The sequence below is a fragment of the Tenrec ecaudatus genome, chromosome 4 (genome assembly GCF_050624435.1).
Source record: "Tenrec ecaudatus isolate mTenEca1 chromosome 4, mTenEca1.hap1, whole genome shotgun sequence".
NCBI lineage: Eukaryota > Metazoa > Chordata > Mammalia > Afrosoricida > Tenrecidae > Tenrec > Tenrec ecaudatus.
In genome coordinates, this window is record NC_134533.1 from 202,507,275 (window position 1) to 202,520,468 (window position 13,194).

Consider the following 13,194-nt stretch of genomic DNA (forward strand, 5'->3'; position numbering starts at 1 on the left):
CTGTCCAGCTGTGTGCAGCCACAGTGAACAGGAAAATGTCCCCCAAGCTTCGCTTAGCCCGAGGTCAGCCCATACTGGCTCCAGTCCATGCTCTGTAGCAGCAGGACCTTCAGCCTCCTTGCTGGAACCACAGTCCAGGGGACACCAGCATTACAGGGGTGGCAGGAGAAGTGGCAGCCTTGCTGGAGTATGTCTGCTTCCCGGGTCGTAAAATTGAGCTGTGAGAGGGGCCACCAAGTGAGCTAAAAGACGAACGTGGGCGGGGTCACCACAGTCGGTGGTGGGCCTAACAGTTCTCACAGACAGGGTCCTGCGCCCTGCTTCGGTGAGCAGACAGAAAGTCGTCAACCCTCATGAGCAGCCTGCATCCAAGGTGCAATGACTGGTCTCCCCTCCTCCACAGGAAGAAGAAGACAGATGGGAACAAGCAGTCCGGTGGGCTCATGGATCTCCCATAAACTTTAGTCCCAGCCCCCGACGCAAAGAACTCAATGGTGCCTGGCTCCCACTGCCAACGGCTCTGGAAGGAGCCACAATGGAGTGGAGCAAGTGTGAGCCAGAACGCCACACCACAACACAGACCTGGCTTACTGATGGTGCAGAGACTGACGGCCGCCAGACTATGGCTCTGACCCCTTACATCTGCAGCTAAGCCCACCTCCCCAGAGAATAATTGACTACGTCAGATGAAAGGGCAGCTTTTACCCCAGGACAGAGTCCAGAGGGTTAGGGAAGAGGGAGGGATGGAGACAGGGTAAGAGGTGGTGGCGCCTCGGGGCTGGCAGTGGGCGAGTTGAGTCAGAATGTGTCTTAGGAGCTAGCTGCTCTCCAAGCCTCATCTCTTCTTAATAGAAAGCCACGGTTTTACAAAGAACAAGAGCAAAGCGTCGACCAAGTTATATGTGGGCAACCTGAGCCCCACTTTTACCAACGCCCACCCAAGGGACACAAAATCAGCTCAGAACAGAGAACGTGTGAGGGCAACAGAAAAGGAGGACAGAGCAAACATGAAAGACAGAGAAAGAGATGGGGAGGGGAGCCGGGGAAGAAGGCAGGGAAAGGAAGTGCTGAGAAAGCCCACAGCTGCAGGAAGAGGCAGAGAGAGGGGGCGGGGGGGCTGATAAGATAGCCAGTGGTCTGGCTACTGCAGCGCCTCAGTGCATGGCTGCTAACTGGAAGCTCCCTGTGGCTCTGGGCTCCTACAGAGGCTACAGTCTAAGCAAACCCAGCGGGGACTTGCTTCTGCCCCACCACAGGGGTCTGAGAATGGGCCCCACAGCACCTGACAACCACTCATGGGCAGATTTGCTCATATCCACTTGGTGGCCCCATCCCTCCCACTACAGGTGTTTCTCTGAGTCCTTAGGATAGCCAGGAGCTGCCCTAGGCCCTGGAGAAGCTGGCGGAACTGAAGCTGATGTGGCGCTCGGTCCCTGTGGAGCCTTCAGGCCAGTGGGAGAGGCAGCCCTGCCACTAATGACCAAACCTCCAAATGCCCAGCCCCCCTGGGACCAGGGCTGAGGAGGAAGCCTGGGACCTCCGTGGGATTCTTTCTGTGAGGGGACTTGCAGGAGGAGGGGAGGCGAGAGAACAGGGTGTTCGATGAGAGCTGAGCAACTGGCAGGTGGAGACCAGGTAGGCCTGAGGCAGAGCTGTGATCTCCTGTGAGTTCACATGAGGGCGAGAGCCAGCCAAGGTCAGACTGCTGGCTAAGTCAGGGCCAGGGGCCCTGGAGACGTGGCTGGGCTGCCTGGAGTCTCTAGAGTCTCTGGACCGGAAAAGTGGCTGGAGGTACACTTACAAGCCCCCTAGTGGATGGCTGCATAGCACTGTGCACAGAAATGTTTGAAGTGGCTGACCCCAATTAAAAAATTAAATAAAAGCGAAACTGGCTGCTATGTGGAAAACAGCCAATGCGTTGGCAGACAGGGGTGAGGGCTGGGAGCCAGCGAAGACAGAGCAAGCTGGAGCAGATTCCCGGTTTCTTTTGGAAGCTAAAACAGACAGGTTTGGGAAAAGGATTGGGCATGGGGCTAAGAAGCAGAGACTATTTTGGGGGTGGGGTGGGGAGGAGGGGGCCATGTCAAATTGAAGGTGCCTTAGACTGACGCACAGCAGGCAGTTGTGGAAGGAGGACCCGCACTGGAGATTCACAAGCATATCCAGACAGGGTTTTCTGTTCTTAGCATTGCTGTAACAGGAAAGAATTTGACCTTCTCACAGTTTGCAAAGCTGTGCATGCAACTCCAACAGGGGGACCTGCCCACCGCAGTCCCTGGCGTTCCTGGTTCGTGGACGCCTTTGCCTCGTCGTGATCTCTGTGTGCAGCACTGTGCTTGTGCACCTTCGCGTCTCTGCCGCCCTTTCCTAACTCACAAGTGGTCAGGGTTAGGACGCACCCTGGACAGGTGGAGATGGCCTCATTAACATAACGGAGGCCCTGATCCCCGCTGGGATCGCAGTACCTCTTATGCGATGGGGCACAATACCAGAGCCCAAGAAGGAGAGCCGAGCAGGGAGGAGGCAGGGCTAGTGCCTGGGCTTCCCCACACTGTGGCAAAGAACCGGGCAGGTTGGGGGGGGGGATTGGCTGGGAAGGGCTCCCTAGGAAGAGGAGGAAGTGGAGGCCCTGCCCCCAGTCAGGAGGAGAGGGGAGGGTCCTGGCCTGAGGGTGGGGCCCACTGCTGAGTGCCCACCTCAGGAGCTCTCTGCAATAGAGCTGCACAACACAATCAGTGGACAGACAGCTTCGTCCTCCAGAACTTTCTTAGGAGACACTTTAATCCTACAGAAAAGCTGAGAGCTGTACTGTAAACACCCTAAGTCCGCTCTCTAGATTCACAATGAGCACATATCTCTCCTGACTTTATGACATGTCCATCCTTCTTTCTATCCATCGACTCCTCTATCTGTCCATCTGCCTTCGAGCTGAACTTTCTGTTGAGTTTGCAAATGTCCCGGAGCTAACAGTATCCCTCCTACTGACCACTTAGACCAGCATATCACTAACTAGTGTCCAGTATTTACATTTTTTATGGCAACATTTAGCAATCATGAAATGGACAGAGCTGAAATGTACCGTCCCTGGGCTTTGACAAAAGCATGCGCTTGGGTCACACAAATCCTCTCTCAAGATAGAGGACAGGCCCCATGGCCTCAAAGTCCTGGGTTCCTATCCCTGCCCAACCTACCCCCGTGCCTGAAACAGCCATTGCTCTGTTTTAGAACTTTCTATCAACAGAGTCCTATAGAATGCACTGTCTTTAGCTTCATGCTTTTGGGATCTGCCCCTGTGAACCACTCTTTTGAGAAGGAGGAGCATGTCTGAGAAGGGGAGGGGAGAATGCAAACAGGGGCTGGGCGGGAGGTGTGCAGGCCGCCCAAGTTCCTAGAGGAAATGGATGGGTCACCCAGGGCGACTGAAGAGCTGGGCTCTGACTGAAGGAGCAAGACCCCAAAGAGGTAGGGTCCGGATCCTGAGTTTGGAGGGCCCCTCTACTATGGTTTCTCTTTAAGAAACAGAAATCAGGACCGTCCGCTAAAGGAGGCATGGGAAAGTGACTAGCCAGACTGGATAGGTGCTTCCTGGACAGAGGGGACTAAGTTAAGCAGGTAGCAGTAGAGGCCCAGGAGGGGTCCGCAAGCGTAAGTTAATATCTGGTGAAGCCCATACGCTGGTGCCTGGGCCAGCTGTTTAGGGCAAAGTGTCCGGCTAAGTCTAGGGGTGGAAGATACAGATAGAAGTCAATGAGCCCAGGCATGGAGCAGAGGGGCTGGATTGGCAGACCAGCAGTTGGACGGGGCCTGTGAAGGAGGAGCGAAGAGATGGCCTGAAAGCAGGAGTTCTGGGTGGGTGGCCGGGGATGCTTCACCAGGCTCAGGGGTTGCCACGGGGTGAGGGGGACCCGGAAAACTGGGGGAGCATGGGTGCAGGATTGATTCTGGAGAGGGTGCTGCACTTTGGGGTGAGGTCCTGGGTTGGGGGTGTCTTGTGAGGCCTCCCCACAGAGACTGTAGGTCCCCAGCGGTGCTGGAAGGCTTCACTGACCTGGAGCTCTGTGAGAGGGAGAGACTCCATCCTGTAGTGGGTCTTGGGGTGCAGCTGCCTCGCCATCTCCCAGTTCATGGCCAGTCAACTCACCTTTGCCCTCTCTGCCACATGTCCCTCTTAGTCCCTGGTGGCCCTGTGCAGGAGAAGCTGTACTCTCTGCACCGAAGGAGGTGGCAGTGCCCCAGCCCTTCCTTAAAATTCCTGGAGTTTTTGGAATGCAGCCAGTGCCTTAGCTCTCCTTCATCCCACCATCCTGCCACACCCCTCTTGGCTGTGGATGACTTCCAGACGCCTCCATCTTGGCCTCTAATTCTTGAAGTTCCCAGTTCTCGCCTCCCAGGCTCCCTTGGAGCTTCATAGGAAGCTGTTCAGCCTCCCCTTCCCAAATCCTGGTCCCCCAGGGTCCCCCTCGAGGTCCTGACCTCGTGAGAGTCACACAGTCACTCCAGTCATTCCTGGCAAGTCCAGCTGTGGGTCAAGGTGTTCTTGTACACCCCCACCCCCACCCCGCCTGCCTGCCCTTGTGGTGCAGAGACCACACAGGGGTGTTTGCCTCCTGGCCAGGGCTGGCCAGGGACTCAGCCTGGGGTCAGAGCCAGGCCCAACAGGAGCCCCCCAAGGAACATCTGGACTGGCAGGCAGGAAGGGGGCCTTTATGCACTGCTCTATAAGCGTCCACTTGGCTGTGGCATCAGGCAGGACGTCAGTGCACACTAAATGTCCGGCTCCCGGGCAGAGCTGGGCGCACAGGCAAGCACTGCAGCTCTGCGGGAAGGCCACTTCATGACTGATGCCTACACCCCTCCTCCTTCCGGGTTGGGCACTGGGGGAGGGTGCGGAGGAAGAGGGCCTGTTGCTTCTGGGCTCTCAGCAGCCAAGAGTTGGTGGTGAGTCCAGCTCCGCCTGCAGGGTGGGAGCAGCAGGCTCGCAGGACAACAGACCTCTGGATCCTTGGCACACCTTGACAGCCCCTCTGCACGTGGGACAGATCAGGTAGCCAGCTGCTGGGGAGGACCCTCCTGGGGGAGGAAGTCTCCGCAGAGCTGTAGAGCCCACCATGTCCTGCCGTTGTCTCCTGGCAGAGTGGACAATGAATCTCTAGGAAGTCCCTGCGGGCCCCTGACCCAATCTTCCTCTTGACCCCGTGCACCACATGGGCCTTCCCACCATGACTGCTAGGGTCCGTGGGCAGCCCTGGAGGTGTCAGCACCCCTCTGAGATGGGAGGATGGGCTTCCCTGCGGGCAAGAAGGGTCAGCTTGACAAAGGCTAGTGTCTAGAAGAGCTGTCTGCCTGGGTGGGAGGCCGCCCCTGACCCTGAGGACCGACCGAGGACCCGTGGTGGGCTGCCTGCACCCGACTCATGAGGGTATTGAGAGAGGGTGATCCCTTGACCTTGGTGGGCAGCTGGCAGGGAGGGTGCCGAAGAAGAACCACAGTGGGCCTCCTGGGCCCAACCCTTGGTGCAAAGGGATCCGTGTGCGTGGCTGAGAAAGGCTTCTGCGGGCTGGAGGAGTCCGATGGAGGCCTGCCAGTCGGGCAGCCATGAGGGTACAGCTGCTTCTCTCCCCGTCTGGTGGCGCCCTATCTCTCAGCGCAGGAAATGGGGCATGGGGTAGAGGAGGAAGTAAGGGTCCTGCTGGGAAGCCAGTGCGGAGTGCCCCTCAGCCAGTGTCCTACTTAGGAGGCGCTGCACACAGGGCCTGTCTGCCTGCAGGGGGAGGCAGATAGAGGGGCTCAGTCTGGGCGAGGATGGATGGAAATAGCGATGAGTCACTGGGGGTGTTGCAGCCGTTTTGGGGAGAGGTTCTATTTTAGGTGCAGCGGCTGTGACACAGCCTGTGACGTGGAAGGGCCGGGGAAGGGAGGGCGCCCTGTTTGGGCCTGTCCAGAACTTGCCAACTCCCTTTTCTCAGTAAGACCCACCTGGGACATGCGGCCTTTGGAAGGACCTGGCATCTGTGATAAGAACTGAATCTGTAGATTCCCCCCAGCCAGCCACTTGGCTTCCCTTCACAAGGTGGGCTGGTCCCTTCCCAGGGGTCCCTCTCAGGATGAGCAGAAATGGCCTGCCCTTGAGAACTCCCCCTGGGGTGGATCGGAACCCTCCCCTTACCTGATTTTTCTACAGGTTTTCTTTTCTTTCTTTCTATCCTTTGTGTGTGTGTGTGTGGGGGGGGTAATTTATTGTGAATTCAGTGAAGGTTTATAGAGCAGATCAGTTTTCCTGTCAACAATTCACACATTGTGTTTCCTGTCACTGATTACAGTACCCACAATGGAGCAGCACTTGGCCTACTTCCTTCCTGGCTTTCCTAGTTCCATCCCTCCTCCTTTCCCTGCCCTCCTGAACTCTGAACTCTGTCCTTAGCCCAAGGCTGCCCCTCTGATCTCCAACGGTTGCTGATTTCAAGCTGCATGGGTCTGTCTCGTGTCACTGTCCCCCTACCCCTGAACTCACGCTCCCTGCCATCGAGCCCACTCCTACAGCACCTTAGAGACCCATCTGTTATTTTGGAAATGAGTTCAATCTCAAGTTTAAGGGGTGACTTTGGGCCGCAGTCACGGGATCCTGCCTGTCTCTGTTATTTCCAATCAGCCTGGTCTTCTCACGGGATCTCTTCAGAGTTGAAGTTGTCAGGCTTGGCTGGGCACCATCTAGTTGTCCGGGTCTCTGGGCTGCAGAAGATGATGTCTGTGTTGTCCGCCCGTCATCGGACTCCTTGTTTGCATGCCCTTCCAAGGCTCTCCATTCTGCTGTCCTCTGCATGGGGAGGAGCTAGTAGTGGCACCTTAGAGGACCTCTCTTGAGTTTTTAAGACCCCAGTTGTTAGCTCGCCCAAGTGACATGCAGAGAACCCTGTCCTTGTGAACTGTGGTAGGTCCACTGGCCTAGGTGTCTCCTGAGAGGATGATCCTGAGCCCCCAGGCCCAACATTTCATTCTTCTGGAGGAATATGCCTTTGGACTAAGTCTCAGAGACAGAAAGTACTTGCCTCTGTGCCTTTCTCTTCCCAAATGTAGACAGACATAGAGGTGTTGGGTCTTCAGAATGCATCAGGTCAAGTTAGCAGTTTGTTCCCAGATGTGGGGATCACTTTATACCCCACCAGGTTAAAGGGCTTCTAGAGTGAGCCTTGGTCTGTAGGGGATAGTTTTGCTCATGATTTGCAGGGGCTACATCTGGACTCCGTCCTTGAATGATAGGAAGCTGAATGACCTTTAGAAGGTACAAGCATGCAGGGACCACCCCCCAAGGCTGTACACTCATCAGTGGGCACTGGACTGCAGGCTCTGGGTCAGGGACTGGGCAGGGCCATCAGAGCTGCTCCTGCTGGCAGTACCACTTCCTATTTGGGTGACCTCTCAATCATGCCCGAAGCCATCTCAGACCTGGACTTTCTCTCTGGTTAGGAATAGAATGAAAGACGGACTGGGCGGTCAGATGGCCTCCCTCTGAGCTACTGCCCCAGGAGCACCTGGGGACAGCCCCTGGGTGGTGCCTGACACCAGGGGTACTCGCCAAAGAGCAGCAGCCCTCCCACTCCAAGGATGTTGTCCTTGGACGTGGGCTCAGACAGCCAAGCCCAGGCTTCCCAGCTGGCAGGTCAGCAGCAGCCATCCGCCTCCCTGCTCTGTGGCCCAGAGGCACAGAAACTAGACCTTTCCCTGGCCATCAGGGCTGTCATGGTGCCTTCGGAACCTCTGGCCACAATCACAGGCCGGGGAGCATCCCTGGCCTCCAGCCTCAGCTGGGACCATACAGGAAGATGCTCCTTAGCTAGGCCAAGGCCTGTGGCTTTGCCTCAAGGAAAGTGCCCCCTATCAGCACGTTCCCAGGATTCGTCCCTTAAGCTGATCTCACTGGGAGAGCCTGTCTGTGCCACTGTGCTCCCTCCTGAGAACCACACCCTGCCAGTCAGGGAGAGAAGAGACCCCAAGCAAGCCAATGAATAGAGGGTCTGGGATCGCTTAGCGCCAGGAAAAGAGTTGGTGGCTTCTGAGGAAGCTCCTAGCGGGTGGGGAGAAAGGCATCTTTTAGATGGTACACTGCATCAATGCCTACACCACAGGCTGCCCACGAGGGGGTGGGGCAGAGGGAATCGTGAGGGCTAAGGTTCTGGTGCAGAAATAAGCTCCGTGGACCACGTAGCCGAACAAGGGTGAGGGAACCAAGGGGGCTGGCAGGCAGGAGGCCAGAGGTCAGGAAGGCTGGGGTACCCGGGTCAAAAGCTCCTGGGGTAAGAGTGACAGGAGGCCATAGAGGGGTTTGGGCCTCCACATATGGGGCCGGCTCTCACGCACATTGGGGAGTTTGGAGAAGAACCGGTACTGGCGGGGGTCGAGGGAAAGAAAGGCCCTTTGTCCCTCTCTGGGCTTCACTTCTAGCAATGTACAGCTTAGCTTCTCTGCGGCTGGGCAAGAAGAGCCCTTGCCACTCCCAGCCCACTGTCTCCTGTCTGAAAATCCATAAGGAAAAAGGTTGCCTCCCTTACCTAGGCACGTGGGCTGTTTGCAAGGTCACGTGCCATCCACGCGCTGCTGGCTGCCTTCAGTGGGGGCCCAGCTGGAGCCAGGTGCCCCGTCCACGTCGCATGTCTGCCACACAAGCAGGCCCACGAGTCTGACTGCTCTGGGGGCGCAGACGATCCCGTTCTCTGAGAAAGTCCGTGCTGGGAAAGTGGGGCAGGGAGCCTCCCATGTCCTGGGTCTTGGAGGGCTTGGTTCCCGTTTCAGTCGCAAGCTGCTCTTTCGTGGTTTTATAGGCGTGATCATTCACAAGCAGTTGTGCAGTCCTCCCCACGATGCATTTCCCATCATTGTCTTCGTTCTTGTACTCACTAGGAATGGAGGTGGAAGATATTAGAAGCTAGAACACATTTAACAAAGGAAGATCCAGCGATAAGGTGTTACATTGTAACCTAACGACCTCGGCCATTGTCCACTTTCGGGGCACTCTGGCAAGCCCCTTCATATCCCTGTGTTCACAAGGGCTCACTGGAGGCTCCAGCTGCGTGTATTTCCCCATCGCTTTTTCTTTCCTTCTTTTTTTTTAACTGAAGCCACTATAGAATGGACCAGAGGGCCATCAGACGACCAGTGACGACGTTGTGACCTCGGGTTTGCCGTCTGACTTGTCTCCCTTGCTAGACTGCGCGCAGCTCTGGGAGTCGTGGTTGCTTTTGAGTCTCTCTGCCCTCCCTTCCCACCGACTGACTGCTGCAGAGTGTGCGACAGCCCAGGTCGGGGCTCGGGGCCCTCGAGTCTGTGAAGTTCTCTCTCGGGGCCTTGCAAAACCCAGCCCTACTGTGTCTCCTGAGGGCTTTGCAGACGTCACTCCGGGCTGCTGCGTGGAAACTGCTGGAGGGGAACAGGAGGGAAGGAGAGGGACTCATGGAGACCATTTGGGATCAACCTAGCAGGAGGCCAGGAGTGCAGATGGAAGGGTGAAGCAGCATGTGGGACAGAGTGATGTGCACAGATCTGGAGGAGTCTTGGGGTCCAGCCAGTGAGCTGCCAGGGAGACCCTGGAGCAGGAGGGTATGGGCAGGCCGAGTGTGGGGCTGCCTCTGTTCTGCCCCTGGCACCTGGTAGAGGGCAGGGCAATGCCAGCTGCCATTTCCAGCCCCTTTTACACCTTGCTCCCTGGAGGCACAGGCTCAGCTCAGCAGAGTATGGGGCTCCTGCTCATGCTGGGGGCCGGCCCAATTGGGCACCGCCCGTCATGGCCACCCTGCTGACCCTGCACCTCTCTCCTCAGGTGAAGGAGTGGCTCTGCCTGAACTGCCAGATGCAGCGGGCTCTGGGGATGGACATGACCACCGCACCCCGCTCCAGGAGCCAGCAGCAGCTGCACTCCCCGGCTCTGTCGCCTGCCCACTCCCCAGCCAGGCAGCCCCTGGGGAAGGGGGAACCAGAGCGAGCCCAGGGCCAAGGAGGACCACAGCCCAGCTCCCACAAGGCTGAGCCAGCCAGGACAAGCTCAGCACCACCAGGGCCTGCGCAAGTAGCTGCCCCTCTGGAGGTGGGGCGGGTGTCTCCTCAGCCCTCTCTCCCCACCAAGCCTTCCACAGCCGAGCCCAGGCCACCCACAGGAGAGGCCCTGGCGAAAAGTGCCACTGCACTACCCTCAGGGGCTGGTGCTGCTGAGCAGACACAGGAGGGTCTCACCGGGAAACTCTTTGGCCTGGGGGCATCACTGCTGACCCAGGCAAGCACCCTCATGTCCGTGCAGCCTGACTCCGACTCCCAGGGCCAGCCCTCCCCCAGCAAGGGGCAACCCAAGATCATCTTCAGTGATGCCAGCAAGGAGGCTGGCTCCAAAGCTCCGGGCCCTGGGCCCGGGGCGGGGCCAGCACCTGGAGCCAAAATGGAGCCTGGGACCCGAGCAGGCCCAGGATCGGGGCCTGGAGCTCTGGCAAGAACTGGAGGCACAACCAGTCCGAAGCATGGCAGAGCAGAACACCAGGCAGCATCCAAGGCTGCTGCCAAGCCAAAGGCAGTGCTGAAGGAGAGGGCCACCTGCCCACTGTGCCAAGCTGAGCTCAACGTGGGCAGCAAGGGCCCAGCCAACTACAACACCTGCACCACCTGCAAGCTCCAGGTGTGCAACCTGTGTGGCTTCAACCCAACACCCCACCTGGTGGAGGTAAGAAAGCTAAACTACGCTCAGTCTCTTGGGCCTGGGTATACCTGGGGGCGTGGCTGGAAAGGAGCCCTGGGTCTCTAGTGGGCACAGGGCTGCCCAGACAGTTAGCACTGAAGAGGGTCTACTCTCCCTTCCCGGACCCTGCCCCCAGACCAGCTATTGCCAGGACATTGGCGGCCACAGTGAGGGGTGGGTTGTGGTGCCTACTGCCTCTGATTGGCTGACCAGTGCCCTGAGGTTGGTCTGGCTTCCCACTTTTAGCCACCATGGGCATGGTCCCAGTACAAGAAGCCAGGCTCCCCTATATAAGTTGGACAACCCTGAGGCACCCCACCCTCCTTCCCTCTGTGACACCAGAGCCAGGGCAGGTGACCCAAGGGGAGGAGAGCTGGAGGCCACAGGGCCGAGGCCATGTGTCTGGTGTGCCTCACGCCCTGGTTGGGTGGGAAGCCTTCCCCTCGTTCTCACAACGGGACAGACCACGTCGCACTGCCCAGGCTCCGGCCCAGCCGGGTGAGACTCACCCTAAGTCCTCTGGCGGAGGTCTGCCAAGGTCACAGATATAGAAATCTCCATGTCAGAACTATAGGCCCTGGTCCACAGAGTCTCCTTGGCCTGGGCTGGACCGGGCTGGGCTGGGCTCCCCTCAGGGCTGCTTGTGGAAATGCTTAGAGTGCTTTCTTACTTTGGGGGTGTGGGGGTGGTCGGAGGGGGGCTGAGAGCATTGCAGTCCGGGAAGGGCAGCAAGGGCTGGGAGGGGCCAGGAGGCCCAGTGCTCGTGGGCAGCTTGGAGCTTAGCCTAGAGGCTCAGTGGGTACTTGGCCACCTGGCAGAGGCAGCTCAGCCTGGGTTTGGAAGTGACTGTGACCCCGACTCACTCTCCCTGCCCGGAGGCACCGTGTCAGCCCCCCTGGCAGGGCTGTATGAGCTCTCTTCCACAGAGGGAGTGCCCTTGGGGCCTCCTGGAGGGTGTGTGTGTGCTCCCAGCAGCAGCAGGTCAGGAGGTGGTCCAGCCGGCTGAACCCTTCAGGCCTCGCTGGCAGAACAGGGCAGGGTGCGTGCTGGCCACCGCTGGTCCAAGCTGGGACCAGATAGGTCATCTACATGCCTCTAGGACCCCTGTGGCTTCTTCTCTGGATTTGCCTGGGGCCAGATGTCCTCCAGAAGGGCACCCCTGGGGGGACCACTGCTTGCACCCTGGACTGCTTTGGCCACACTTCTAGCATGCCTCAGGTTGGGGCAGCCCTCACTCGGCCAGAGACCTCCACAGCCTCCCTGCCCTGCCCCCTGGGGAGCAGCTGGCCTGGCTGGCCCAGGAGACCAAGGGGTCACCACTGAGTTGGCAGAAACGCAGCCAACTGCCCATAGATCACCAGGCTCGACCTCACCGCTGCTTGCGTGGGGTGTCTGATGCTGATGGACAGAGCCTCATAGGAGTGCTGAGCTGGCCCAGCCTGGTCCCCATGAGGCCTGCCAGCCTGCTTTCCCTCATTAAGGAGGATGGGCACGAGGAGGGGGGACACTGCCCCTGTCTGGGAGCATAAACATTCCTGACAGCTCCTTGCGGCGGCCCCTGGGCCAAGCCACAGGAATTGCTGATTCGGCCCAAAACGAAATGTTCCCATCACATGCAGAATGGGGAGGAGGCAGCTGCTTGAACCTCAGAGCCTCTGCCACTCGGGGTTCCCGAGTTGTCTACTATCCCACCCCCGCTGTGCCCCATGCCACATGTGCCTCCAGAGCCTTGGCCAAGATGGCCCTGCCTCTTGAGGGTCCCGTGGGTGTCCCCGCACCTCTGGCCTGTGCTCCCTGCGTGCATGCCAGTCCCATAAGCACGCTGGGAACAAGGACCCAACTCTGACTTCACTCTCCCAATGGCCCTGCCTCTTGGCACTGCCATCCCCAGAGGGCCTATGGCTGCCCATGGGGAACAGTCCCACCAAGACCGCTGAGCCGCCTTCTACCACCAGAGACCACCCCCGCAAGCCAGTGGCCTGGAACCCCCCTGCACTCCTCTCCCAGCCCCTCCTCAGCCACAACCTCCATCAGCCCTGGCTCCACTGCCTCCCCTGGCCACTGGCGCTGACTCCCCACCTTCCTCTCTGTGGCCATAGGCCCTGTCCTCCCTCACTGAACTCTTCCAGCCCCGGCCTTTGAGGGGCTGTGGGGAGGGTCTGGGGGTTGATGTTGTTTTCCCTTGCTGAGCCCCTTAACCAGGCCAGCCTTCTGTGATTTCGCTCCAGCGAGTGGCCGCTTGGCATGGTGCGCAATCACATGCTTACTGTGACCCACTTTGTGTGTTCTTGGTTAGAGGCTCCTGCTTCCCGAGCAGGTGCTGCAGATGCTCCTCCTGCCCCAGGAGCAAGTGGCAGGCAGGCGGGCGGGCAGGCGGGCGGCCAGGCCAGAGAGCCCTCCTTCTGTAGTTGGCTCTAGCTGGCAGTTCTGCCCAGCCTGCTGCTCCCCACACTTACTCGACCGAGCACAGCCTGCCTGGC

General features: G+C 58.6%; 1 protein-coding gene across 1 annotated transcript in view; it reads left to right on the top strand.

Moving 5' to 3' along the window:
* BSN (bassoon presynaptic cytomatrix protein) overlaps positions 1–13,194 on the top strand; it is a 109,085-nt gene that overhangs the window by 72,386 nt on the left and 23,505 nt on the right. The window contains exon 4 of the mRNA XM_075547915.1: positions 9,812–10,699. Within this exon, the coding sequence (XP_075404030.1) occupies positions 9,812–10,699 (888 nt within the window). The remainder of the gene's footprint in view (positions 1–9,811; positions 10,700–13,194) is intronic.